We start from the raw sequence: 27849 nt of genomic DNA, 5'->3' as shown, positions 1-27849 counted from the left end.
TTTATTCTTTTTTTTTTTTTTTTTTGAGATGGTCTATTTGTGTAGCTCTGGCTGCCCTAAAACTCATTATGTAGACCAGGCTATCCCTGAACTCTCACAGAAATACACCTGCCTATGCCTTTCCAGTGTTGGGATTAAAGCAATTTAAAACAACAACAACAAAAAAAAAAAAAAAACAGAGAACAAAACCCAAAAGAGCATCTGAGCTCTTTCCCTGCATTCTGTGTGGAGGTGTTTCTCTTGTGAGTGTTTGAAATTGCCTTTTAAACTGTCGTGTTTGGTGATTGGGACACTCTAGGCATCTCTGATCTTGAATTTCATTAGCAACATGAGAAAAGGAGAGGTGGAAATGAGTCTTCCTCAGTTTTTCAGGCTTAGAATTAGAAACATAGGATCTGGTGCATCTGGAAAGCCAGTGTTCCTGGATTAAAAATACCCAGGAGACCTGAATTCCTGTCCCCTGGCCTCGATAACTCACTCCAACTTTGGGCCAGGTTCCCTAAACACCTTAAGAAAGGAACAAATCAGATGTAGACACATCTGCTGAGAAATAAATTGAGTTCAGTATTCTTGTTCATTTTCTTAACCATACAGCTCTGAAATAGGTATATGATGTATTGATTATCAGGTGTAGTGGCAGACCCCTTTAATCCTAACATTTAGGAAGCTGAGGCAGGTGGATCTCTGAGGATTAGAAGCCAGCCCGGTCCACACAGTAAGTTCCAGGCCAGCCAGAGTGAGAATTGATTTTAAATAATACAATTATCTATGTGTACTATGTGTGTGTGTTTGTATGTTTGTATTTATTCCCTGAAGATTAAGGAACACTAGGAAGCAGCAAATTTAATAATTCCTTTCAAGTCAGACTTGCAAAAAGGTGACAACTTTTATAACAGGCAAATATTAATCTCCAGTGGTAAAGAAATATGGATTGAATGGAGATAAAAAATGTTTCTATAGTATTCTATTCACTCAAGTTACTAAAAACAATGTTATAAAACCATTAGAGAAACATCACCTGAGAGTCTACTGTGTGTAGATTTTGTGTAGATAGCAAATGAACACTCTAGGAAATTATTGTAGAATATCAAAGTAGGAAGAGATTGTATCTCTTCATTATAATCTCAGTCATTATAATCCAAAGGGAAACTTGATTGAAGTTTTTAAGATTAATACCAGTGCCCTATGTAATGTTCACCATGCCTTACCTCAGCCAATCTGCATGACCCATGTTCTAGGGATTAAACACTTCCTTTGAAGGCTCTAAACTAGCTGGAGTGTAGGTTTACATGAGCAGTTTGACGATGAGTAGGAATCCAGAAGGAAGCTGGGAGGGGGTTTTCCAAGTTGAAAGGGCCACTTTAGTAAGCACAGGTAGGTTCGTGTTTCCATGGTGCCAGCGATGGAATCCACGGTTTTGCCCATCTTGGCAAGCATTCTATCACTGAGCTACATAGCAGCAGCCTAAGGGGGGCTTCGCAAAGGTTGCCCTTTTCCCTGCTTCGTGCACTTAGGAAGGACTGTGACAGCTAACTAAAGTATGCTAAAGTATGGAACCATACACATTTTACATGTCTTTCTCCAACTTAAAACACAAGAGTCCTCTGTGAGTTTTGTTGTTTTAAACCTAATACCTCAACTTTTACTTGGAAGATGGTTCTCAGAGATCAGCAGCCTACAGACAAATCTTATCTCCGCTGCCTGTTTTGGTAGTTTTGTTGGAACACGACCGTGCTCATTTATTTACATATTATCTGTGGCTACTTCACAGTGGTCCCTCATGCTGTGAGAAAAGAGTCTAAAGCCTGAGCCATCCAGAGAGGAGCCCTTTCTCCTGGAAAAGGATTTAAACGTGTTAGATACAATTTTTGTTTATTACAGAAGACACAATGATGTAGAGACCACACCTTGACTGCTTTCAAGCCCTCTACTGAAACTGCCTTCACTTCAGAATCCTGAAGGCAGATTCGGGGGCAGGAGGTGCCACTGGATTTTTTTTCCCCTTTTTCCCATTGTGGCCATTGAATAAATCTCTTCTTCATCAGTTAAATTCTTAGGGAATTTTTTAGGATTCTTTTCTGACAGTTTGAGGTAATATACACAGAGAATTAAAAATTACTATGTAAAAGCAACCCAAAGCCTTATTTATTAGAATCTAAAGTGACAAGTTTCCAATTAGATCAGCATGAAATGATTTATGCTCTTTGGCAGTTTGGTTTGATTTTTCAGACGGGGTCTCAGTGTGCATCCCCAGCTACCCTGGAAGTATGCCGACCAGGCTAGCCTCCAAGTCACACCTTTCCTGTGCCTTTCAGTGCTGGGATTATATGCATGGCCTGATTAACCTTCTTAAAATCCGGTTAGTGTAGGCGTCTACAAAGGAAAAGTTTGTCTTTCTTGGGTAGGTAGCCCCTTTCCTTCTACCTAGTAATCCTGGAACATGGGATCATGCAGACTGGTTGAAGTGAGGTAAGGCGTGGTAAACACTACTTGGGGCACGGATAGTAATCTTAAAAGCTTCAATCCAGTTTCCCTTTGGATTGTAATCTCAATTCTGAGTTGAGGAAAACAAAGTTCCAGACTGTAAATAAACTGAAGTGACTGTTGTAAGGTAATAATTAAGTGTGAGTAGTCTCTGATCCTTAGCTGGACTGGTGGCTATAATCTCAGCATTGGGGAGAAGAGGAGTTCAGGATCAGAGAAGGCAAGTAGATAACAAGGTTGAGGCCAGCCTGTGTGCGTGCGTCTTAAATGTTTCTGCTCTATGGGTCATCCCTTTGCCCTCTTGTTTCTGACTTGTTTCTATTGCTGAGGTTTTGTCCCAGGAGCAGTACAAGAGAGAAAAGATGACATAATTATCACTAGGAAGTTGAAATGTTTATAGTGACGAGATTTCAACTGAAGTCAAATAAATCACCCAGAAAACTCTGCCTTTTAAATTTGCCAGGCAAGCTTGACTGGGGACAATTAGGACTTGGGTGCTCATGCCTGTACCCCAACATTCAGCTCTTAGCACTAGAAAGCCATCTTTATAACAGGTCTCTTGTTTTTTGTAACTAGGTATGAAGTCTTATAATTAATACATTACAGTATTAAGTACACACACACACACACACACACACACACATACACACACTCCTTGTAGTAGTTCTGGGAAGAAAATGCTTTTGAAGTCCCATGGCTTTGAGTTGTATCATTTTATGATTTAGGTAACATCCCCAAGCAGAGGAGGGGCCCATCCTTAGGAATGCAAACCCCGTGGAGAAGGAAGGGGTTGAGAAGGGTCCACCCTACCTCTTTTCCTTTACACAATGGCCCCAGGGTTTTGTACACAACCTGCTTTTGTAGGCTGAGGACATTATGCAATGCAGCATGAGATGGAAGTGTGCCTCCCAAAAGTAAACTTGGAAAAATGGCTTGAGAGCAAAACATTAGCAGTACATTAATGGACCTTTTCTAGCCTTCCCTAATTCTTGTTAAAGAACAATTTGGATCGATCTCATTGTCAAGCAGTTCAGAGCACTGGAATGTAGTCATTTGGTTTCTAAAATAAAAGGGGGATGCTGTTAACTATGTACCCATAGTGTCTTAGCTCTTTGTTTTTTAGAGGTTTCACCATGTAGACCAGGCTGACTTGGAACCCAGAGATCCACCTACCTCTGCCTCCCAGGCATTGCGATTAAAGATCTGAACCATCACCCAGTTTTCTTCTTTTCAGTTGTTCTCATACTGCACTTCGATAATGTTGTCTTTTGTTAATTAGTGGTTTGATGGGATGCCAGTTCTTATATATTTAATTGCAGTATCCTATTAAATTAAAAAGAACAATTCAACTGTTTTCTAATTTCTGTTTCATACCGTATTCCGGGATCCTCCATTGAAATCCTCTGTAACTAAATAACAGATTAAACAATGAAAGACCTTGGACTGTAGCAAGTACAGTCTGCCTTTGACTTCAGCAAGCAAGTAGTTGAATAAATGCTTTGCCCCTGCGTGTACCTGAGTAACTAGTATTCTTTAATCAAGTGGCCAAAAGCTATATACTTTGGGAAGAGGAAGCAGGAAGATCAGGAATTTAGGGTTATCCTCAGCTACTTAGTAAGTTCAAGGCCAGCTTGGGCTATGTATTTATTTTGTATGCTATGCAGGTGTGGGTACGGGCATGCATATGTGTAGAGATCAGAGTACAATTTTGTGGAGTCAGTTCTTTCCTTTCACCTTATTGGATTCTGGGAATTGAACTCAGGTCTCCAGGTTTGCCCAACAAATGCTTTACCCACTGAGCCATCTCCTCATGTTTGGTTATTTTGTTTTGTTTTTGTTTCGCATTGTTTTCCTTAATATCATCCAGCTAATGTGTGGCAAAGTTCAGTCTGTGAAATATAATGCAGCACTTGGCTCCACTCTGATATTCTATGTAAAGCATTTTAAAATCTTTACATAAATAATACTCGAAATAGTTCTAATTACGGGACTGAAACTCCACCCAGACAGCAGTGGAGCAATAAGAGAAGGAAGAAAGAGTTCGTGTCATGCTTGCTTGATTCCAGGATGTGGTTTAACCAGCAACAAAAGGGAAGCAGAGAAGTGGAGTACAGTGTCCAGGAGATCCACTCCCCAGTGGACTTGGGACCTTCTGCCATTGCATAACTAAAGAACCTTTCAGTTCGTTTGTCGTATCAGATTTGAGTTGTGTATGGGGAACAGACAAATAAAAGCTTTCTAAAGGCCTTTGTGAAGAATGTATTTCTATACTTGATCTTCTTTGTGAGGAAAGGTGAGAATGGGCCAAAGGAAAGAGCCTCCATAGTGCTTACTGCCAAAACAGGATATGTGGGGCTCAGAAACACCTGCCTAGCCACCTCCCAGCAAACCATCTGGAGACATGGAGAGCAGAGCTGAGAGAGTCCCACTGCAGAAGCAAACGTAAGGTTGGCTAGGAAGGATGTTAATGGCATTCTCCAATAACATGTGCCTTGGTTTCCCCATGCGGAAAATAAAGAAATTGGACCTGACCATTTAATTTTTGAAGTTGAACATTATGTGTATATACTTTTCCCCTTTAAAATGCTTTTATAAATCATACCATGTAGTGTGCCCTGCTCTCCTCCCGACTTCATACTATGTCGTATGAAGGTCGTCCTATAAAGGTCGTCCTATAAAGGCATATGAACATTCCTTACTCTAAGGCACTGTAGAGCATTCCATTTTCTAGAAATGTGGCAGCTAATTTAATCAGTGAAGACTTGGGTTGTGCTTTCCGTGTTTTGGTGTTACAGACAGTCTGTAGTGTGTAGCTCTGTGCATGTGACAGCTCATATATTTGCCCGAATATTTTGAGCTGTTCAAGGTGTCGGGATGTATGCATAAGAGTGATAACTGAAGCTGACTTATGATTTGTACGGTTTTAATCACCAACGCACAGGGAAAACCATTTGAACGTCTTAACTTCTATTATTAAGAGACCAGGTTATCAATGGGGACATTGAATAGGTCACTTTGTCAGCCATGAAAGGACAGATGCCATCCTCAGCAGCCCAAGGAATTCTCTGAAACGTATAGGAACATTAAAGATACTTTAATATAGGCTCAGATATGGAGATTAAGAGAAAGACAGACAGATGTACTTAAGGTTCCCAAAGCAAGATGGACCCAAGTACGGGTGTGGGCTTCCCTAGGAGAGTATGTACCCAACTGTCTAGATTAGCCATATCTCATTTTGGTGGTTCAGTCTTTAAAAAGTTGCCAAGAACCGTGTTTTCTTTTCTCGTTTGATAAGTGAGGTGGCTCTGTAGTGGACTTGGACAGAGCTGATAAAGCAAAACTAGGAGCCACTAGTATTGCACAAGGGGTTGTTTAGCACATGTCCCGCTCCTGTAGATGGGGTTTCTGCTGAAAATCACAAGCTACACAGGTACGTTACCTGTGTCAGAATTCTAGACATTTTCTAGTGCTTTTCAACATGGCATTCCTTAAAGAGCTCACGTACAAGATGACTATTCTGAACTTAGAGGAGGGACCATGTCCCAGGCATACTTACCTTGCTTACGTGTAGGAACGTTGGCCCTTGAGAACAGTCCACAGAGGGAGGGAGACTGTGAGGAGCACCATGCCGATGTGTTTTCCCTCTTCTCAAATATTGTAATAATTATGGGATATGGCTGGTAACTTTCTGAAGTATGGGACACCTTCACAGCCATGTCTTTCTGAGATGAGAGACTATAAAGCAACTCCGAATTGCCAGCCAATAACTTCTTTTCATCATCATCATCATTATTATTATTATTATTATTATTATTATTATTATTATTATTATTATTTTGAGTCAGGGTCTCTTGTGACTAGGCTGGCCTCAGATTCCTTAAGTAGGTGAAGGACAACCTTGAGCTTTTGATCCTCTTGCCTCCACCTCTGGGGTCTTAGGAGTAGAGGCATGTCTGTCACCACATCCAGTTTCTCCCCTCATACTTCCTTAAGCATAGACTGTATGCAGCCTTCTCGTCCTCTTTCCTCACTGCCTACATTCTGCTGCTCAGTTCCCAAAGCATTTCAGAAATTTGCTGTATGCTTTTGCAGCTTTAAGTCAGAGCCTTCTGTCCTTTTCTGTGTGGATTTCCTGTGGCCCCTGGGGCAGTGGGTACGAAATCAGGAACCCTTCCAGGTTCCTGCCTGTCCTTTTCCTCTGCACAGCTTTGTCACCTTTCAACTCCTTGTCCCTTTGTATATTCCAGAGAAAAGACTAAAGGCAAGCAGCTGCCTTGAGCTGTGTGTGAGTGTGAGTGTGTGTGTTGCAGTGATGCATACAAATGCCTTTCTAGTTTCCAATGTCATTCTTTGTTGAAAATTTGGAACATTGTTTTGCTGGCTATAGAGGGAAGCACACACAGTAAGCGCAGCATAAGGGGTATGTCAAACACCATAAATAGACTTTATGTGTGTGAAACCATAGAACTCAAAATGAGGAGATAACTTTTATTTTGGTTTAATTTTTGTTTGTTTGGGGGTAAGGGTTGGTTTGGGTTTGGGTTTTATTTTGTTACTGTGTTTTTGGTTTTTGTCGTTGTTTTGAGATAGGGTCTCTCTATTATGTAGCTCTGACTGACCTGGAACTCACAGGGATCCACCTGCCTCTGCCTCCTAAATGCTGGAATAAAAGGTGTATGACATCACAACTCCGATCTCTTACAGTCACCAAGATGTACAGTAAGAAGATACAATGATTAGTGGTTTTTTTTTTTTTTTTTGGATTTTAGAATAAAACTCACATGTTGACCAGGCTGTAAGCATTCATATCTGTGGAATGGCTCCAATGAACTCCGAGGGGCAAGCAATAACCAGGTCAACTGTTGAACTACCACTCCTAGAAATTGGAGGACAGAATTGTAGACTAACACACGGCTTCTCTAGGCAGCCCTACTGAAGGATCCCAGTCTTCCAGGGAAAGTTGCTGCTGGATGATTGAAGGCCCGCAGGCCACATTTTCCTGGTTAGGTAATCTGTCAGAGGCTCAGAAACCTTCCAGAAAACTACCTATGAAAAGAGTTTCCTTGTTATGACTTCAACAATACTAGAGGGTGCCATCTTGTACCTCTGAACTGTTTCTGTTCCTAAACTCGAATGCAGAGAAGATAGACTGGACAAGAATACTGTATTATCTACGTATATATAATGTATAATCACATTCCATTTCAAGATGGCATTTTGAACTTTCATCTTTCCCTTCCCAAAATCCTAGTGACACTGCCATAGATCTATATATTTAAAGATGTGCAGTTATGCTGGGAGGTGGTGGTGCGTGCCTTTAATCCCAGCACTTGGGAAGGAGAGGCAGTAGATCTCTGTGAGTTTGAGGACATTCTGGTCTACAGGGTGAGTCCCAGGAAAGCCAGAGCTACACAGAGAAACCATGTCTGAAAAAAGAAAAATGTAAGAAAAAAGCATCTTTTGTAGTCAGAAGACAGGCAGAAGTGGTAACTTTGAAACATTGTAGGTGCAGATGGGAACATATAGTCCTGATAGCATTCTTTTTTTTTTTTTTTTTTAAGATTTATTTATTCATTTATTATATATAAGTACACTGTAGCTGTCTTCAGATACACCAGAAGAGGGCATCGGATCTCCTTACAGATGGTTGTGAGCCACCATGTGGTTGCTGGGAATTGAACTCAGGACCTCTGGAAGAGCAGTCGGGTGCTCTTAACCGCTGAGCCATCTCTCCAGCCCCCTGATAGCATTCTTAGCCCTTCGGTTGGTAGAAAATAGGATTTTGTGAAATAAACACAAAGGTTTTCATCTGTTTATCAGGCTGTGAGTTCTGATTACTGAGCTGGCTAGAGTAGCTCTTTGAGGGGCCTAAAGACAGCCCAGAAGAAACCCTAATTAAGCTGTGGGATCAGCAATATTCCAGACTCTTCATTATTTTATCTTCATTTATTATCTTCATTATTAAGCTATGGGATCAGCAATATTCCAGACTCTTCATTATTTTTTCATCTTCAGCAGTCAGCCTCTACAGACACCTTCTTTCAGGAATCTCTGAGAACCAGCTTAATCTCCAGAACTCACATTGGTGGAGGATGAAAACTAATTCCTTCTACTCCTACCTCTGGGGTCCTGGGATTAAAGGCCTACAGACAAATAGTAGCTAAATAAATTAACTCGTAAAAGGGTTTGGGGTTTGGTTTGGTTTGGTTTGGTTTGGTTTTTTGTTTGTTTTATTTTTTATTATTTCTAAGACAGGATTTCTCTGTGTAGCCCTGGCTGTCCTAAAACCCAGAGATCTGCTTGGCTGAGTGCTGGGAATAAAGGCATGTGCCGCCACCACCACCACCCCGCTTTTTTTTTTTTTTTTTTTTTTTTTAAAGAAGTAATAGTTTCAGGGAGGGTTAGGAAGCAGGGTTTGTTGTTAACTTGTTTTTAAAACTGTTTCTTCCTCTGTCCCTCTGGCTGAGCTCTAACTCTCAGAGCTCCTCCTGCTTGTGCCTCCCAGTGCTGATGGACCATGACACCTGACAGTGCAGTGATCTGAATACTTGTGGTGGACACTGCTTAAGTGTTTACATCCACTTTGTCTTGAGACAGATGCTGCTGTCTCTCTCTTTTATACTTATTTATTCTGATTGTCTGAGACATTGTCTCACTCTGTGTTTAGCCCAGGCTAGCCTTGTAGCTCTCCTGGCTCAGCCTTATGGATGCAGGCTGGAATTACAGCCATGATCTACCACACCCAGCTTTGTCACCCCTATTAGAGGGAATTAGCCTCTGCTCTTATGCTCTTACCTCAGCGGAGTCCTGATAATATCTCTTACAGTGATCCGCTGAGATAAGTTCCCCCATTTTCCCTGTTTCAGAGCTGAGGCACAAAGCTAGTACGTAATGCGCCCACGGGCACACAGGCAGTAAGTACCACCCCACCGTCCTACCCACTGGAGAGTGAATACAGATCATCGCTTGCACATTTGCAGAATTGCCATAACTAAGAAGGAAAAATGTCTCTTTCTTGTGCATAGCTTCCTTGTTTTAAAAACTGGAAATGCAGACCGTCAGAAAGTATATGATTCAGGGCCAACGAGGGTTGGCTTAGGGTAAAGCACCTGGCAGCAGGTTTCTTTGCCTGCTGACCTATCTCACTGGCCCGTCTGAAGAGTATCTCAACGTATTATACTTAGCTCAAAAACACAGAACGCAGTCTTAATTGTGGGGGAGGGGTATTGTGGTATCATTTTAATTCCTTTTTTTTTTTTTTTTTTAAATTTCATGTGGGTTTGTATTTTTTACCTGCTCGAATGGCCACGTTTCATGTGGATTCCTGGTACCCACAGAGGCCAGAAGAAGGTATCTGGGACTAAAGTTATTGATTACTGTGAGCTGTCATTTGGATGCCAGGAAGAAAGCCAGTGCTGTTAACCGTTGAGCCATCTCTCCATCCCTTGCTTCTTTTTTTGTTTGGTTTGTTACAAGGTCTCACTAGGTAGACCAGGCTGACCTTGAACTTCTCTTGAGCTCAAGCTGGCCTGGACCTCATAATCCTGCTCCTTAGCTCACTGGGTTTATTATATTCAGCAATGTTACTAGTAATTCTGATCCAAGCAGTCTTCGGAGTGTGCTTCAAGAAGCACCTTAGTTAGGAAGAAAGTGATTAGCAGTTACTATTTATTGTGTGTTAGGGTAGCAGTTGCTTTCATGTATACATTTACATTTGATTTGTACAGTGTTGTGATGTTATTATCCCAGTTTAATGTGTTCGTATATGAGTTCATTTCTGAGTTCCAGTGGTGACTGGCTGTTCACCTGGTCAGCAGCCCCACTCCAGAGGCAGCCTCCACTTTGGCAAATGCCTCTCAGAGGAGATGATTATCTGAGAGTGAACTGGAAAGTGCAGTGCAAACGATCTGTGTGTGTGATAAGTAACTGCTAAAGCCTCTGAAAGGTCAGGATGTCAAGAACATGTCAACCCCGAGACATTCAGAAAGGCAGGTGTGCATTTGCTTTATTGAAACTGCTGTCCACATCTGGACTTTTAAACTGAATAGGCACTAAAGATAAATTACTCCATCCTTTGACTAAGAGAACTATAAAAGACTAAGTTGCTTAATGTATAAGGAAAATAATCAAGGCTAGAACCAAAATTCCTAATTGTAATTATCATAAAGGTTCGGGTGGCCTGAACTCATGTTGCCTGGGAATTATGTAGAAAAGTGTGAGTCTATGAGTGGGAATGGTTTTCTAGCTGTTAACTTCGTCTAGGGATGCTATTAAACATCCTGTAACATATGGCAGCTTGTAATAATGGATTGTCTAGCTCAAAATGTCAGAGATCCTGAGACTAAGAAGTGTTTTACACAAAATAATTCTGCATGATGGTGTTGGAACAAACATCCAGCTTGTGGACTCATTCTCCCATGTTGTCCACTGTCTTTAAAGCAGGATATTAAGAACTGGAGCTCCCGGGTTGGGGATTTAGCTCAGTGGTAGAGCGCTTGCCTAGCAAGCACAAGGCCCTGGGTTCGGTCCCCAGCTTCAAAAAAAAAAAAAAAAAAAAAAAAAAAAAAAAAAAAAAAGAACTGGAGCTCCCTACTGCTAGTCACAGGTATTGTGGGGAGGTGTAAGTGAAGCATGAGGCTTGCGGCTCTGGTGTAGCAGAGTTAAGAGGTCCAGTGGGAAGTTATTAAGTACCCCTGCCGTTTTATATTCTGCCGATGTACTTCCTGGACCTTAGTCCACCTGCATTTACTTGTCTGCTTGACTGGCTGACTGGCTCGCTGGCTGACAAGTATCAGATTTGAATGGTTTGTCCAAGTGCTTTGAATTTAGCACAACTAATGAACATGGTACTTACTGCAAACCTAAAGACCAAGGTCTGTTTAAAGAAATTCCAGGAGCCAGAAATGAACAGAGCCAGGATTTGAATACTGTATAACTCCTTGCTTGTGTCTGTCCCTGCCTGCTGCTTGAAAAGAACTCAGAGTTACCCTTCAGATACAGGATAGACTCCTGACTGATGGACTCTTAAGTCCTTTAACTGACTACCGTCTCATCAACCTCGTCTCTCCCTGACTGTGCTGTTGATCTTGTCTTGCCTCGTTGGGACACTTTCCTGTTCATCTACCAAGCTCTAATAATTTAGCAGTTTCGTAAAGAGCCCTCCTCTTTTCTTCCTCCCTGCCCCATTTTGTCTAATTTTTCTTTGTGTGTCTTCCATCTGCACTTGTTTTCCCCTTCATCCACTTAACACAAGTTGCGTATACCTACACATATTTGCTTCTATAGTTAAGGAGGGTTTTCTCCCTGAAAGGAACTCCCCAAAAGCAATAGCTTGTCATTTTTATCTAGTTCTATGTAAACGGATATTAAAATCTGCATGGATTTTTTTAAGAATTAATAAATACTTTTGCTTTGTGGGGAGGGGAAAGTTCTCATGTAGCATAGGCTAGACTAGAATTCACTATGTCACTGAAGATAATCTTGATCTTCTGGTCCTGTTTTTACTTCCTAAATACTAGAAATACAGACTTGCACCAGCATGCCCTCTTTCTGTGATGGTGTTGGGATGGAGCCCAGGGTTTCCTGCATGCTGGCAAGCCCTGAACCAAGTGGGTGAGCTTCATACACAGCCCAACAAATCCCTTTGAAAGACTGCTGGTTGCATGGTCCTCTAGAAGCCGGAAAGTAGGAATTAGAAAGTTTCTTGTCCTTGCAGAGTGCATCATGTATGTTAAGAACTATTGGTTAAAATTTTCATAAGTAGCAAAGTCCAAAAAAGGAGATTTCTTTTGTTAAAAAAATACAAGAAAATCCTCATCAAAGGGATACCCTAGTTCCACAGAATGAACTAGAGTACATACACACAAGAGTTATGGGCTCTGATTTATCCTTAGTTTGGGTGCTCTGTGTGTACTGCACAATACGTGTAAATAGGAACGGGATTTGGACCTATGGAAATATGGGAGAAAAGTGAGTTTCAAGAGGGCACAGTCCAAAAAAAAAAAGAAAAAAAGAAAAGAAAAGAAAAAAGCAAGTTTAAAGTGCTAAATTCAGAAAAGCTACTATCTGTCTTAGTGAAACACATCCGTGTGAAGAGAATTAGACTGAGGAGGGGTAAAAGGAGGGAGGGAAGGACAGAGAGACAGAGACAGAGACAGAGAGAGACCCATGTGAAGAGGATTATACTGAGATATTAAGAGAGTGAGACAGACACAGACCTAAGAGTCCTTCCTGTTGCTGCCTAGAAAACAATTACGTCTTGAGAAACAGTGAACTCTTGGACTAGAGATACTAGTTTAACCTGGACTGCTGGTTCCTGGACCAACACCATCACCATCAAATAGCACGAGATTCAGATCCCTGTGGACCATTTTCTTTGGCTTGGCTGGAAGAGTTCGCTTATATTTCTGGAATGGAGCAATACAGCCTTCCTGACATGTCACCACAGGTGTTGGAGCGGTTATTAAAAATTACTATATTTAGGGATGGGTCTGTGCTGCAACTTTTCTAAGGTCTTTCCAGTTTGTTTCTTTGGGGTCCTGCTTGCTTGAAACCAGGCTTCTTTCCTTAGCATCTCAAAATAATAATAATAAAAATAATAATAAAAATAATAATAATAATAATAATAATAATAATAATAATAATAATAATGTCTGCAGAAGTGGTTTGAAATGTTTCTGTTTAATGAGAAGGCATTTTGGAGTAACACCTCCAGTCAACTGTTTCTTCTGCCTTCTCTCTACACCATTCTGTTAGCGTGCTGACAGAAATGAGCACAGATTGAAAAGGTCATGAAGACAGTTTAGGGATTTGTTGCCACCCAGCCCCAGCTAGACTTACTGGAAAAGGTCCATTTTACAGATGTGTAGTAGTCTTAGAAGTAGACACAAGGGAGGACTTGTTTCACAAAGACATTGGAAGGGTGGACATTTGAGGCTGGAGCACAAGAGTGTTGTAGGCACAAAGGTGGGAAAAGAGCTGTCAATGGTGAAGCCCCAAAGACAGCTGGAAGATCTTAACTTCCAGAGACTGAGCAAGGTGGGGAAATCTCTAGTATAGTATTGAGTAGGCCACTGAGGTCTGCACCTTGCTTCCTCTGTCTTTTTGTTTTGTTTTGTTTTGTTTTCTGAGATAGGATTTCTCTGTGTAACAAGCCCTGGCTATACTAGACTCACTTTGTAGACCAGGCTAGCCTCGAACTCACAAAGATCTGCCTGTCTTCTCCCGTTGAGTATTGGGAGGCATGAACCACCATGCCCAGCAAAAGAAAGGATTTTTTAACATGCTGTTTGTTTCAGGTTCTACCCAATTATTTATTAGTAAATGTACAGAGTAAATGGACTTTTAAGTTGATCTAACCTGACAGTTCTTGAGTTTCCTCTAGTGTACATTTGTGTGTTGTTTGTCAAGGTTTAGGGCCTTCAAGGCTCTCAGTTCCTAGGATCTGGGCTGGCATGTCAGTCTACTTGAACTTTTAGAAACAAGTAAAGATTTATTATAGCCTCTCCCTTACATTTGTCAATCGAAATAAACATATTTTTAAAGCCATCTATCTGTAAAGGCAAACCAGTTAGGCCAGAAGTATAAATATTCAAATTTGTAGTTTCAACCTATAGACGTCTACGAAATAGATAGTTGAAGTGAGATTAATTCATCCAACTCTTAACAGCTCACCTTGCAGGCTGGAGAATGTAGTGCAGTGATAGAGTTCACACAAGCTCAAGGCCTTGGCTTTAGTCCCACCACCACAAAAAATAAATAATGACTAGCCCTGCCTGAAAGGTCCCCTTTCCTGGATTTTACTTGGATCTGTAGGAGATTGACAGGTAAATAAATAAAGCAGGGTGCTCCCTGAAGTTAATGAGGATGATAGACACATTCTGTTTCTACTAGATACAAGCAGGAATGTAGAAAAAGGACTCAGCTTTGGGTAGGGCTCCACTAATAATATACCGTCTTATTTTACAGTTAAGGAAAATGGAGCTCTAAAGTACAAAACACTTTTCACAGTAAACTAATTATCATGTCTCATGTTTAAACTAGTTTTGGCTTCTTTTCTCTTTGTTTTGTTGCTTTGTTCTGCTATTCATTCATGTTTGGACACAAGAGACATAAGTGTAGCAACTGACAGTGGGCATTAGCACTGTTTGACATTGGTATGCTTTCTCTTAAAAATGGTGGCCCTTAGTCGCTATGTAATGCCTTGTGCTGTCAGCCCCCCAGCCTCTGTCTTGCCCCAACAGGTTTCCTATTTGTGCTTGTTCAGTCTTAACAGCTTAATAAGGTGGGGTGATGTGGGCTGATGAAACAACATGAGAAGGTGGCCTTCAACTAATAGCCGGAAACAGAATGCTTTTTTGTCCTTTTCTGATTAGAATCAGATCACAGGTTTGCTCTCTACAAACAAAATTAGATTTGGAATCTTGGGGCAGCTGAATTACTGTCCTGCTGAATATATATTCCTAGCCAAGCGCCTCCAGGAGGAAGAGCCATTAATTGGTATCTGCTGTTTTATGATTTTAAAAACTTGTCAATCCATGCAGCATTTCTTGTTTGCCTAGATTATTGGCCGCTCTCATAAACGAAAGCTCTTAAGTCTAATTGTTTGAAGTAGTTTTCCCCTTTATGTGTCTGGTGGTTGGTTCCTTTTGATGCAGCCTGGGAGCCTAATGTATGAGTAATTCAGGAACATGGGTTCTGCTGTGGCTCGAATGTGTACAGTGGCACAGCCTGGTTTCCTCCTGTGAAAGTGCTTTCAGGGACAGCAGGGCTTATCTGAAGTAATGCTCGCTGTGACATGTGGTGAAGAAAGAGAAACTAACATAGTGATCACTGAAAATCTGCGAAGATTCACTAAATCAATTGTTAGCCCAACCTGACATCTTTCTCCTCCCAACCAGTGCTGTGAAGAGAAACAGGTGAGGATTTAGAGAAGATCCTTATTTGGGCAAAGAGTTAGAGGGTCAAACTGATTAGACTGATTGTTTCACTCCGGTTTTAGGGGGCTTGGGGGGAAGGGAGTAGAGGAGGGGTGCAGGATCTTACTATGTAGCCTTGACTACCATGGGACCCACTATGTAGACCAGGCTGACCTCCACTTTAGAAAGATCTGCCTACCTCTGCCTCCCAAGTGCTGGGATTAAAAGCATTAAACACCAGGACCAGCTCATTAGGAAACTTTTTTAATGGTTTTAATTGTATGCAGAAGACAATATTCTTTTTTTTTTTTTTAAGATTTATTTACTTTATGTGAGTACAGTGTTGCTGTCTTCAGACACACCAGAAGAGGGCACCAGATCCCATTACAGATGGTTGTGGTGGTTGCTGGGAATTGAACTCAGGACCTCTGGAAACGCAGTCAGTGCTCTTAACCAGTGAGCCATCTCTCCAGCCTAGGAAACTTCTTAAAATGTGTAAAGCTTAGAGAGGAGGGGTGTGTGTGTGTGTGTGTGTGTGTGTGTGTGTGTGTGTGAGAGAGAGAGAGAGAGAGAGAGAGAGAGAGAGAGAGAGGAGAGAGGGGTTGATTTTCATAAAGCCATGAAGAAAGTTTGAAGTTTAGCCATGGGAAAGTTCCCTATGGTCATCCTCAGAGATGGACTATGAAAGAGTAGATCGATCCTTCATACGAGGAAGTTTTGAAAGCTACTTGAAACAGAGAGCCTGGCTAGTACTCATACTGGCTACTAGCCCTGTACAAGTCAACAAAGGTAGCACCGTGCATCTAAACTGCTTACTTGATCATATGGCCATAGTCCATAAGCCGAGTCCCTGTTTATGGTGGTTTAATGTGTTTGACCTTGACTTTGTCCTATCTTTTTATGCTAAAAACAGGAAAGCTGAGTGTCTGGTTTGTGTTGTACCAATGTAAAAGGAAACCTAACCCTTATAATTTTAAGAATAAAAGCCTTCTTTATCCCCTTTATCACGGAAGTTGGGAAAGACCTAGGCTCTCCAGAAGAACTGTCCAAGACTCTCGATTATATCTGCCCAGGCTGGAAGGAGGGCCTGCCTGCCACGCACAACCACTTCCTTATTGCCTTTCGTGGGTCTACTCCATAGTCCCAGGGGAGCGTTTCTCCTCCATCCCTATGTACTAGCAGGAAAATAAAAGAATGTGAAGTTTAGAGCTGACCTGTTAGAAATACAGCAAGTGCTGAAGCTCTCAGTACATGAGGATCATGAGGACTTGGCTTTCTTGTTGATGTTCTGGCTTCTGGCCACAAATTCATTCTTATTTTGCTAGCGGTTGAGCAAGGACTTCCGAAGTCTGGCCTTTTAAACATTTTGTTTTGCTTGGCTTGGTTTGGCTTTTTGAGACTGGGTCTCCCTCTGTAGCTCAGGCTGTCCTGAAACTTGTGACCCGCTTCCCAAGTGCTGGGTTTGCAGGTCTGGACCATGATCTACCTCAGCCTGCCTCGAGTAGATCTTTCAAGTGAGTCTTTGTTAGAGAAAAGAGGGGAAACTGCTTTTTCTGATAGTTCTTAGGGATAGACAGAATGTATTATAATAGAAAGAAAGCTGTTTGTATGAATACAAATACTTAGATGCAGGAAAGGACGACACAGAAAGGGGGCTCCCCAACATTCAGTGTCCACTCTACACTGTGGAGTGTGCCTTTTCTCCACCTGATGGGGTCCATCCCGGGCAGAGCCAAGTTCAGGCAGCTCTAAGATGCTCAGGAGAGGCTGAGTAGAAGATGTCTTAGCTGTTGTATGGATTAGTTTCCTTAAAATCTGCACTATTTTGTTTTGTTTTTGTCAGTTCTTAGACTGTTTTGTATTTCCATAGAAATACAAGTTGTCTATACTAGGAACTTCCGCATGCCTGCTGTTAAGTTCCTTCACAGCATTTTCCAAATCAAAGGTGATTTTCTAATATGGCTCCTACTTGAATTCTAGTAAAAGAAAACTAGCTTAATCTAAATGAGCAACAATGTAAATAAAAGTACAATATCTCTGTTCTTTCTACCCACTTATACAAGCCCAGTAACATAACAATATTGCAAATGGATCTGTATGAGATGGAAGGTAAGGGTTGGGGTTTGTTTGTTTTCAGTTCTATCCATGTTTTGTTAGTCTGTGTATAAATAATGTGTGAACCTGATGAGATGACAGCGGAGAAAGATACAGTTAAAGGGACAGTTGAGTTTTAGTTGGAATTGCCATATACCCAGAGAGTGTCCAAACAGACACCCATTGGATAATTGCTTTACTGCAGATTTTAAGTCCGCCTCTTACTCAGCACTGCTCGGTCCACTAATTGCTTTATAACAGAGAACTCGAGTCCATAAAATGTACACCAGTTACTTTGTGGACCTTGAACCGGATTCTTAGAAAGAGGTGGTAAGGGTGGAGTTAAATTACAGAAAACAGTTCTTAGAGAGCAAGTTGCCATGAAGTTTGAGAAGCATGAATAAGTGGAACAGAACAGTTCCCGGATGGGCCTCTGAGTTCTGACTTATTCTTTATTCTGTCAGTATCCATTTTGTTCTAGAATGAGCTAAGCTTGGGTCAACTTAAAGCTATCACTGGAAACTAACAATACCAATTTTCCTCCTGTGAATAGAATTTCTGTTGTACAGGGAATGGGTTAAGTTGAGGTGTGTGTGTGTGTATCCAATTTTATAGACAGACAGAGTGAGCAAGCAAGTGGGTGAGTGAGTGGGTGAGTGAGTGAGCGAGTGAGTGAGTTATCTAGACACATGGTACATCACTGAAAAGCTAAATTGACAGAAAAAATATGGACTAGCATTTACTTATTATGATCTAAAATTTCAAAGAACTGGAGAGATAACTCGGCGGTTAAAGTCACTGGCTATTCTTGCAAAGGACCCAAGTTTTCCCAGTCCCCACAGTGGCTCCTAACCATCTGTCAATAGTTCTTGTTCCAGAGGATCTGATGCTCTCTTCTGACTTCCACAGTGAACAGACATGTATGCAAGGCAAAAAATTCATACAGAAAAGTAAATAGAGATACAAAATAAATAAGTAGTAAGTAAATAAATAAATAATGTGTATGCTGGTGATCAATCTCAGGGCCTCCCTCGCTTGTGCAGGGCAAGTGATCAGCCACTGAGCTATAGCTCCAGCCCTTATTTATTATGTTTTCTTCAATAATTCCTAAGTTCTTCCTGCTATACATTAATATTATATATTATATATTTATATAAATTTGGTTTGACATAGTTCTGTTGGATCTTTCCCTCACTGCTAGGGTCAAACTTAGAGCCTCATGCATGCTAAGCAAATGATGTCACTGAGCTACAATCTTCAGAGTAAGCTTAGTGAGCACAAGGACTTCAAATTGCAGTTTAGCTACACTGTATATTGATTTCCGCCAATCTGCATCTCCCTATTCAGACTCCACTGGGTAAGCCTTGCAAAAGGTTCCCATTACAGAAGTCCATTGTCCACTACAAGAAAAACAAGCAGATTGTCTTCCTGCGCTCTTCCCTAGTGCATGTGAATGTGGCATGCATCCTACACGTGAAGGTGCAGAGCAGGTGCAGAGTTTAAAGATTTGCTAGAGCTTTGAACATACGAGTGTATGACTTCCTGGGCCCCTGGGCTGTCTGAAGAGTTTTTGATAGTTTACCATTGAGTAGTTCTCTCTAATTGGAACATGGGGCTTAAACAAAAGGAAACTTCCAGGTCTTCAAATACTATTAAATACAGTGTTGGCAGAGTTTGAAGAAATCAAGGGTACAGGACTCACGTAGTTTGTGTTGCTGTGTTCCTGCTCTTAAAGAGTACGTCATGAGGTGTGTGCTCTAAGGAAAGATTGGTTCATTTCTTTATCTCCCTCAGCCTCACAGAAATAACACAATAAAATGCTCACCGCCTCTTCATGGCCTGGATTCCTATTGATAACGTGGAATGAGATTATCTTTGGTACTTTTCTTTATCGCTTCTAGCCTTGTACTGGAAGAAAATAACATTTGTACCTTCTGTTTGTGAGTCTTTATTAGTCATTCTGGCTCCTTTTATTCTGATGCCATTTCATTTATTTGGTTCAGAATCCTAAGTTATAACCAATAATCCCACCATTCCATCATCATTTTCTTTTTTAAAGCAAAGCTACTGACTGCTGACCCATGGTCTCATTGTTGATACTTGTGGGCTCACTATTATATTTTGTTATTTGGTGTTTATTATAAAATTTTCATGAGCAAAACCACATAATACCATAGCGATGGTGTTGAGAGGAAGATACACTGTCAAGTCTATAATGATAATGGAGGGTCTAGCATGACAGTGACTGGAGCTGAAAGTGGAACTTGCCTGTGTGATAGAATTGTGCCTATTTTGTAAGCCTGCTGTCATGGAGTCATGGGGTAGGAAGTGGGAGGGGAGGCTGCACATTTGTGCTCTCGAGTTGGGCATGTAGCTTCCTGGCTATGAACGCTCTGCTCGAGGAGCATCTCTGACATCTCGTCGATGTCACACTGCGCTGCTTGTTTGCTCCAGAGCACTGATTATGTCATGAGGTGATTCTGTGCACCTCACCGCTTCTCTCCTCATCAGGTGCTTTGCTTTGCTTGCTGTGGATCACTAGTACTTTGGCCCTTGATAGGAGCTTAATCAGTGAGTAATCAGAAGCATACACAGACTCAAGTCCAAGGATACCTAATTGGAATTTCTTTTACTTTCTTGAGACAAGTTCTCACAATATAGCCCACTATTGCCTCAGACTCAGAGTCTGTCTCCCTCAACCTCCTGAGTGCTGAGATTACAGATGTGTATCATCACGCCCTGCTCCAATTTGGAATTTCTCCTACATACTGGAAGTGTGGGACACAAAGAGATTTCAGGAGGTAGGCATATGGCTCAGAGGTTAAGCAAACTTGCTGGTTTTGCTAAAGGTCCAGGCTCCATATCCAGCACCCGCATAGTGGCTCACTTGTGTCTGTAACTTGGGTTCCAGGGCATCTAGCACTTTCTTCTGGCCTCTATGGGCACTGCACAGAAGTGATACTACACACTCGTGCAGGCAGAATACCCACACACATACAATAAATAAAACTTAGGAAAAACAGGCTTGTTGAATTGGGGAAAGAGGAGGAGGACACACACCTGAGAGGCGGAGTTTGAGGCTACAGAGTGAGTTCCAGGACAGCCAGGGCTACACAGAGAAACCCTGTCTTGAAAAAACAAAAAAAAAGAAAAAGGCAGATTTTATGAAAATCTCCCTCTGCACATATATCTCCCCACTCCCCAGTCTCCACAGCAACCGTGGGAGTTGACCTCTGCAGAAAAGCATTAACATGATGCAAGACACAAGGCTGACTATGCAGTGTTCAAACCTAATTTAATATAGTTCATCCAATTTATACCTTGTTGTTCATGTTCTTAACTCTAATGTCCTGGTGCAGCTAAAACTGTCTCTGAAGTCTGGGCACACTCTTTGCCTGAGGCAGCAACAGACCTTTCTCCAGATTTAAATGAGCTCAAAGTTAATTGTCCTCTAGGCCTAAGTGGAATCTGAGCATCCTGGTTACACAGACCACCCCAATTAGGAGACTTATGTGAAGTCTTGGCTTTTCATCTACTGCTGTTTATGATTAAACAGCCTTAGAGCAGTTACATTTTGTAAATGGCTTACACTTATACATTATTACAAATTATCTATTCCCTGCCATCTAAAGGGGCTGGGTTTTTCTACCTTAAATTAAACACACATTAAAACCTGTGTCTTAGAGGAATGATTCTGCAGAGTAAGTATCTTAAACCTTCAGGACAAGCCCTTGGTCCTTTTTCTCAAAGGCGATCCTTAGTAGTCCTAGTTACTCTGCATCTAGGAGAGCATTTGTTCATTGGACAAAATTCTGTATACACAAAGTATTTATCAAGAAAATTCTACGTTCCTAATATATAATTGTTTTTCTTCAAAGACTTTTGCGCTGACTCTCATCTTTTTCTGGAAAACTGGATCCTTCGGACCATATGAGGATGAACCACATGGAGATGCATCATATGGGGATGAACCACACGGACGACAACATTACCATGCCGCCCCACCAGCACCCCACCACCTCGGCCTCACACTCCCACGAGATGACAATGGTAAGGCTTCCATATTTGGGGTTACCCAAGAGGGAAAGCACAGCAGATCCCCCAGGCAAGCCTAGTGACTTACCAGTGTTCATGTGGCAGGCTTGTGACAGAGTGACACCAGAACCAAGATTCTGTAGAATTCTTTCTTCCCTAACCCTTTCTTTTGAAATTCACCTTTTCCTGAATTAAATCCTAGTGTTTGTGTTTCATGTAGAAAAGAGAGAAAGACATGGGACTGGGGGCGGGGGGCTCTTAGTGCCAAGGTAGTAAGCCTCCCACTGCCTCAAGTATTTCTTCTTATCCAGGCAGGTTACTTTTAAGTGTTCTAAGTCTCATTGCCCGAGACTCCCAGATTCCCTTTAGGATCTTCAGTCTTCTCTAACTGACTCGTTTGGTTTTCTGGCAGCCTATGACCTTCTACTTTGGCTTTAAGAATGTGGACCTATTGTTTTCCAGTTTGGTAATCAACACACCTGGAGGTGAGTAACCAGATAATCTTCGAAGATGACAGTGTCATAAGAGATGACTCTAGATTTGGAAACCCAGCACCTCTCTCTGTTCTTTCATGGGGTCTGTATGGTTGTGCATAACCATTGCAATTCCTAGTCCCTAGGCACAAGAGGCCATTTTTGATCCTCCAGTGAGTTTCCTTTAATTAATGTACATGTATTAATGTATATACTTTGGAGCGCTAAAATATAATTAAAATGCCAGATAAAAATCTTTTGCAGTCCTTTTCTTGTTTGCTAAGTTACTGGTCCTAGGCCTAAAATTATAAGCATATGCAAATATCACGGTGTAACCCTAGGTTAAAAACTGTTGATCTTGCCAAATATGGGAGCACACACCTTTAATCCCAGCAGTTGAGAGACAGAGTCAGGAAGATCTTTGTGAGTTCAAGGCCAGTCTAGTCTTCATAGAGAGTTCAAAGATAGCCAGGACCTATGTAGATGCTGCCTCCCAAAACAACTGTGTTGATCTCATTACTGCCTGTTTACAGATAAACCTACCCCTGTGTAGTAGAAATGGCATGCCTGAATCACACAATTAGTACCTCAGAGCTAAAACAAGGACCATACTTTCTAGAACTGTCTAAACCAGTGCTTTCTCTGCTGCATCAAACTATGGTTTCCATATTCCTGATGCTTGGCCTATCATAGAGCCGCTCTTCATTTAAGGCACTGTCACCTATCTCTCTGTATCTGTCTTATAGTGGTGTGCTTTGCATTTAAATTACAGATGCATGAGCTTAATATTAAGTCACTTTACTGCAGAAGGTACCAAACCTATTTTGGAAATAAACCAATTTGCTTTTGGGAGAGGAAGAGAAAACATTTAGTCCTAGTAGTGTGTTAAATGTTAGTTCTATAAATACATTCATCTTAAATGCTTAACTATATATGCCTAATCCCTTAAAATGCCTTTCAAATTACGTAGGCAGCACTTGTAAAGCGGGTTGTTTTAGCCTGTGTGACAGTGAGCACTTTTGATCCCATGGCTTAGGAGGCTGAGGCAGGAGAATCTCCAAGATCAACCTGGGCTGCACAACAAAACCCTGTAGAACAGTAAAACAACAGTTGCTCTGCCTTCTGCAGTATTCTGTATGTGTTTGGATATAATGGGAAAGCTATGGTCGTGAGCAGAGGCAGTGATTTTTCACTAATGCTCACTCAGCTCTACCAAATGGGTAGAAATGCAACCACTCGGTGTATTCACAGACCTAGCCTGGTGCTTTTTCGGTTTGGTTTGGTTTGGTTTGAGATAGCTCCTTGCCATGTAGCCCAGGCTAACTGTGACTCATCACTTCCCTCCTCAGTCTCCTGAGCACTGGGTCAGAGGCCTGTGTCAGTGTACCCAGCAGTTTTAACTGTACCCTTATCTCTTCCTTCTTTTCTCTCTTGCTCCTCTCCCCTCCCCTCTCCTCCCCTTTCCTGTCCTGTCCTGCCCTTTTTTTCTCAGAAATGGCTGGAGCTTTTGTGGCAGTGTTTTTACTAGCAATGTTTTATGAAGGACTCAAGATAGCCCGAGAGGGTCTGCTTCGAAAGTCTCAAGTCAGCATTCGCTACAATTCCATGCCTGTGCCAGGACCAAATGGAACCATCCTTATGGAGACACACAAAACTGTTGGGTAAGATAGAACAGATCCAAAGGAAAATTTTAGAGAGCTCTTAATAATTTAACAAAGCAGGTATTCTTGTGGAGTTAGTGATTCTGTGTAACTTTAGAAGTTCCAGGTTGTGGGTTATGGTATTTGGGATCCTGCAGAGGAACATACATATTTGTTCTATGTTACAAATGTTTGTCACTTTGAAAGAAGTTTAATAGTATCTAGTTTTTAAGACATTTGCTATATAGTAATGGGCATTTTAAGACTTTATAGTTAAGATATAAAAGAATGGCAGGTGCAAATGATTCCCTCCTGTCCAAAGTTAAATCTGATCAGACATGATGGATGCCTGTAGTCCCAGCACTTGGAGAAGGCTGGAGGATCAGAATTCAAGGCCATACTTGGCTACACAGTGAGTTTGAGACCAGTTTGGGCTCATGAGACCCTGACTAAAGGAAAATCAAAAGTTCTTAACAGATGTAGGCGGGCAAGCGTGTGTGTGCAAGCACACGTGCACGTGCACACACGCACACACACACACACACACACACACACACACACACACTCATTCACTCCTGAGTTTCCAGGATCGCTGAGTTATTATGATAGCCATGATGCCATCCAGTTGAGGCTGTGCTAACAGCTATGGCTGCTCTCCTGACCTGCAGGCTCCCAAGTCTGACTCTCCTGTCTCTTTATTCCCCAGGCAGCAGATGCTGAGCTTCCCCCACCTCCTGCAGACAGTGCTGCACATCATCCAAGTAGTCATCAGCTACTTCCTCATGCTCATCTTCATGACCTACAATGGGTACCTATGCATTGCAGTAGCTGCAGGGGCTGGGACAGGATACTTTCTCTTCAGCTGGAAGAAGGCTGTGGTGGTGGACATCACAGAGCACTGCCATTAACGTTAGACTCCACATACGGCCTTATTAATTGCTGTAGGAAGCATCTTGGGACTGGAAGATATGATTCCCTCTCCAATCATCCCTTCTCTCTCCTGTCTCTTTATACACACACACCTACTGAATAGAGGTCTAGCTGACAGTCTCTGAGTAGTGGTTTTTCTAATAAGATGAAATTGACTTTTCTCTTGAAAGTCACCTGTGAGATGTCTTCTCCCTCATCATCCTGAGCCTTGTCTAATCCAGGTAGCTTCCTAGTTAATGACTTGGTTATCTGCTTCTTTCTACTTTTCCAGGGGTTTTTTTTTTTTTTTTTGGGGGGGGTGCATTTTTGTTTTAAACAGATACTATGTGTATTTGGTGGCTGGGGTTCTGGGTCAGTGATGGAACAGGATTGATGGCAATTAGGGACATCTCATCCAGCCGGGACTTAAATTTCACACTAGAAAATAATCTCCAGTCTTAGCACAGTGTGGGAAACACAGGTGCCTCTCCAGACCTAGTGCACTTATGCCGAAACCCGAGTAGTGGTGGGACAGACAGGGACTAAACGCAGGCCGAGTTCCCACCCACTCATCTACTTGTATTCCTACTTAACATTTGATTAGAATGAACTTGCCAACCAAACAAAAACAGGACAATCAATTTAAGACAACAGGAATAGATTGTTAAATAAAACCATTAGTATTTGACTTTGACTCGGTCCCTTGGTTTGTCCCAACTGAACAAGAGTTTGTATTGTTTATGTGTGTGTTTCTCAAAACCAATGATTTTCATTACTGTGCTATAGAATCACCCAGAGGGCTTGCTAAGACACTACGTGGTGGGCCGCAGCCCCAGAGTCACCAAACTTGGCATTTCTGAGTTCCTAGGTGATGTTTCTACTGATAGTCCAGAGGATTTACCTTAAGAGTCTCCGCATTAAACTAGCAAAAGTGCACCTAGAAGGGACAGGAATGGGGCTACCTGGTATCAGGCATGAAGATCTGATGCTGGTTAGTAGGGTATGCCTTGGGCACATGTCACATATAAATGCTGCTGGTCGATACTTAACCATTCCACAAACTTGTATTCACCTCCAACTGTTTTATGTATACCCACATACAATGTGTGGGGTTACAGCCAAAGTACACTTATCAGCATATATGCAGTCTCTAGTCCTGACTTTTAAAGATCTAAGGTTCCTTGGAAGTTATTTGAAGGCCAAGAGACCTTTGATCTACTGGGTGAGTCAGCTAGTCAAAAGGCCAGAAAGGCAAACCCCAGCTTTCTTGTTTGGAGAGACATGGGGCATTGTTCTCAGTGTGCACTATGTTGGCCCCCATCCTCTACCCGACCACCTTTATTATTTATGGGGATTTACATAGATCACAGTGGCCAAAACCCCTTTTCTCAAGGAAGACTCTCATCGGATGTTCTGTTAATCATCAATCTACATGCAGGCTTGTTCCCAAACTACCTCTTTAAAGTTACTCTTCCTATGCTGTCGGTAAAATCCTGCCCTCTTTGGTGCTAGATCCAGTTGTGCCTCAGAGCAGAAGAAACAAACCTGCCGTCTTGCTGTTTTGAAGTTTGTACTTTGTCTGTGCGTGCCAATTAAATATTAGAGAACAAGGAATGTGTACTTTGGTGGCTTTGAACCAAGAGAAGGTTTTAAGCCTATTGGATGGAGGCTAAAGATCTTAGAAATCAATTTTAGAGCTTTGCTTTTCTCTTAGTTCATCCCGCTGTGCTGGTTTTTAGCATTGCATGTAAATGACAGGTACTGACAAGAGCCCAACATTAAGGTGCAAATAGCCTGCTGTCATCTCAGATGACAGGGAATAAAAAACCCAGGGGAATACAGAAACCACACTTAGTGGTGACCCTGGTGCTCTCTAGATGCTCTCTCAATCTCAAGATGAGCTTCTATAAAACACCTTCCAGGGCCTGAGATGCAGCTTGGACGTGGATCACTTACCTAGCATGTGTCAGGCCCTGTGTTTAAGCCCTAACACCCTAAAAGCAAAGCATAAACTATCAGAAATGGGAACTTATCATTGAGGTGAGAAGAACCAAGGCCTACAAGGACAAGGTGCTATGAATCTGAAACCAAGAGAAACCTCACTTTGACATGGTTCTTCAGGGTAGCTCTCGATTAGAAATAAGTCTACTGCAAATCCTAAGCTTGAGATCCCTGAACTAGGTTGCTGGAGAATGTGGTTAGTGCAGACAGAGGTGAGCTCAAGTCCCATCCTCTTGAACTTTATGCCCAGCCTTTGTGTTTATTTTATCTAAATGTCTTTCTTCTGTGGGAAGGCTATATCTGAGTTTCTTTTCCCTTTTCCCTTTCTGTCTTTTTCCCCAGGTAGTTTAGTGTTTAACATCTCTCACCTTCCTGATGCAGTAGCACTGCTTGTGGTGGTTAGAATTACCTAATAATTAGAATCTTGTATTTACACAGCAGTAGAGGTCCTAAGTTTGCTCCACTGGGATTTCTTTCTATAGAGCTGGGTAAAGGATTAGCGTCCCCAGAGTTACAGGTCCTAGGTGCTGCCTGAGTCCAGGATGGAAGAACAGCCAGCACCATTGCCCACATGTGCACCGTCCTCAGCATCCATCCGATTTCTTCACGGTCTGTGGTGGGGTTGTCCCACACTCCCTTGCAGGAGTCAGGAGAGCGAGGCAAGGGTACATCATGTCATGTAATCTTGAGCCTGCCCTTTCCAGCCACTTGAGAAGATGCATTAGACGACAGGTCTGCATTTGATGTAATGCCTTAATCCCTGGGTCTACATTCACACTGACTGTTTCAGAGACTGTAAGCTCCCAGAGAGCAGGATTGCTGTAATGGGAATGTTTTAAGTGTTGTGTGCAAGAAAACAAAATAAATATTTTGATTTTTGTGATTCCATGCATGTCTGTCTACAGAAAATAGTATCCAAATAGGCTGCTTCTAGGACGTCAGTCTCTCCGATAGCATGGCCTTGTTGCTCTCCTCTCCTCTCTTAACAAGCAGACCTAATGCCTGCTAGGTCAGCATGACTTTGTGCACATAGCACATGGGGTCTTCGTGAAGCAGCAAATATTTCAGTATAGGAGGGACCCTTGAGTTCAAAAGCTAACGTTTGCATCCTTTCATCCACAGTTCATAATCCCTGTATTCATGCCATCAGGCAGGAGCACTAGGCTTACAGGAGGGTCACTGCCAGGCTTTCCCTATCCCTGTAGTGGGAGCGAAGTAGCACTGTTATTGGTCTTCCTGCTGGCCCCATCACCACTCCTGCAATCTTTCAGCATGCTGTGATAAACATCGCCTTTG

General features: G+C 42.0%; 1 protein-coding gene across 2 annotated transcripts in view; it reads left to right on the top strand.

Annotated features, from left to right (window-relative positions):
* Slc31a1 (solute carrier family 31 member 1) overlaps nt 1-27441 on the top strand; it is a 29148-nt gene extending 1707 nt beyond the window's left edge. The window contains exons 2-5 of one of the 2 annotated variants that reach the window (XM_032903361.1): nt 21374-21545; nt 21943-22015; nt 23496-23664; nt 24350-27441. In XM_032903361.1, coding sequence (XP_032759252.1) covers nt 21426-21545; nt 21943-22015; nt 23496-23664; nt 24350-24551 — 564 coding nt within the window. In that variant the 5' untranslated portion in view covers nt 21374-21425 and the 3' untranslated portion in view covers nt 24552-27441. Of the gene's footprint in view, nt 1-16446; nt 16916-21373; nt 22016-23495; nt 23665-24349 lie in introns of those variants that run through there. The other variant, XR_004387995.1, reaches the window with a different exon arrangement.
* Nucleotides 27442-27849: the final 408 nt, after the last annotated feature.

Source organism: Rattus rattus, chromosome 1, assembly GCF_011064425.1.
Source record: "Rattus rattus isolate New Zealand chromosome 1, Rrattus_CSIRO_v1, whole genome shotgun sequence".
Lineage (NCBI taxonomy): Eukaryota > Metazoa > Chordata > Mammalia > Rodentia > Muridae > Rattus > Rattus rattus.
The sequence above is the reverse complement of the archived record's forward strand: the minus strand, read 5'-3'. Positions and strand labels throughout refer to the sequence as shown.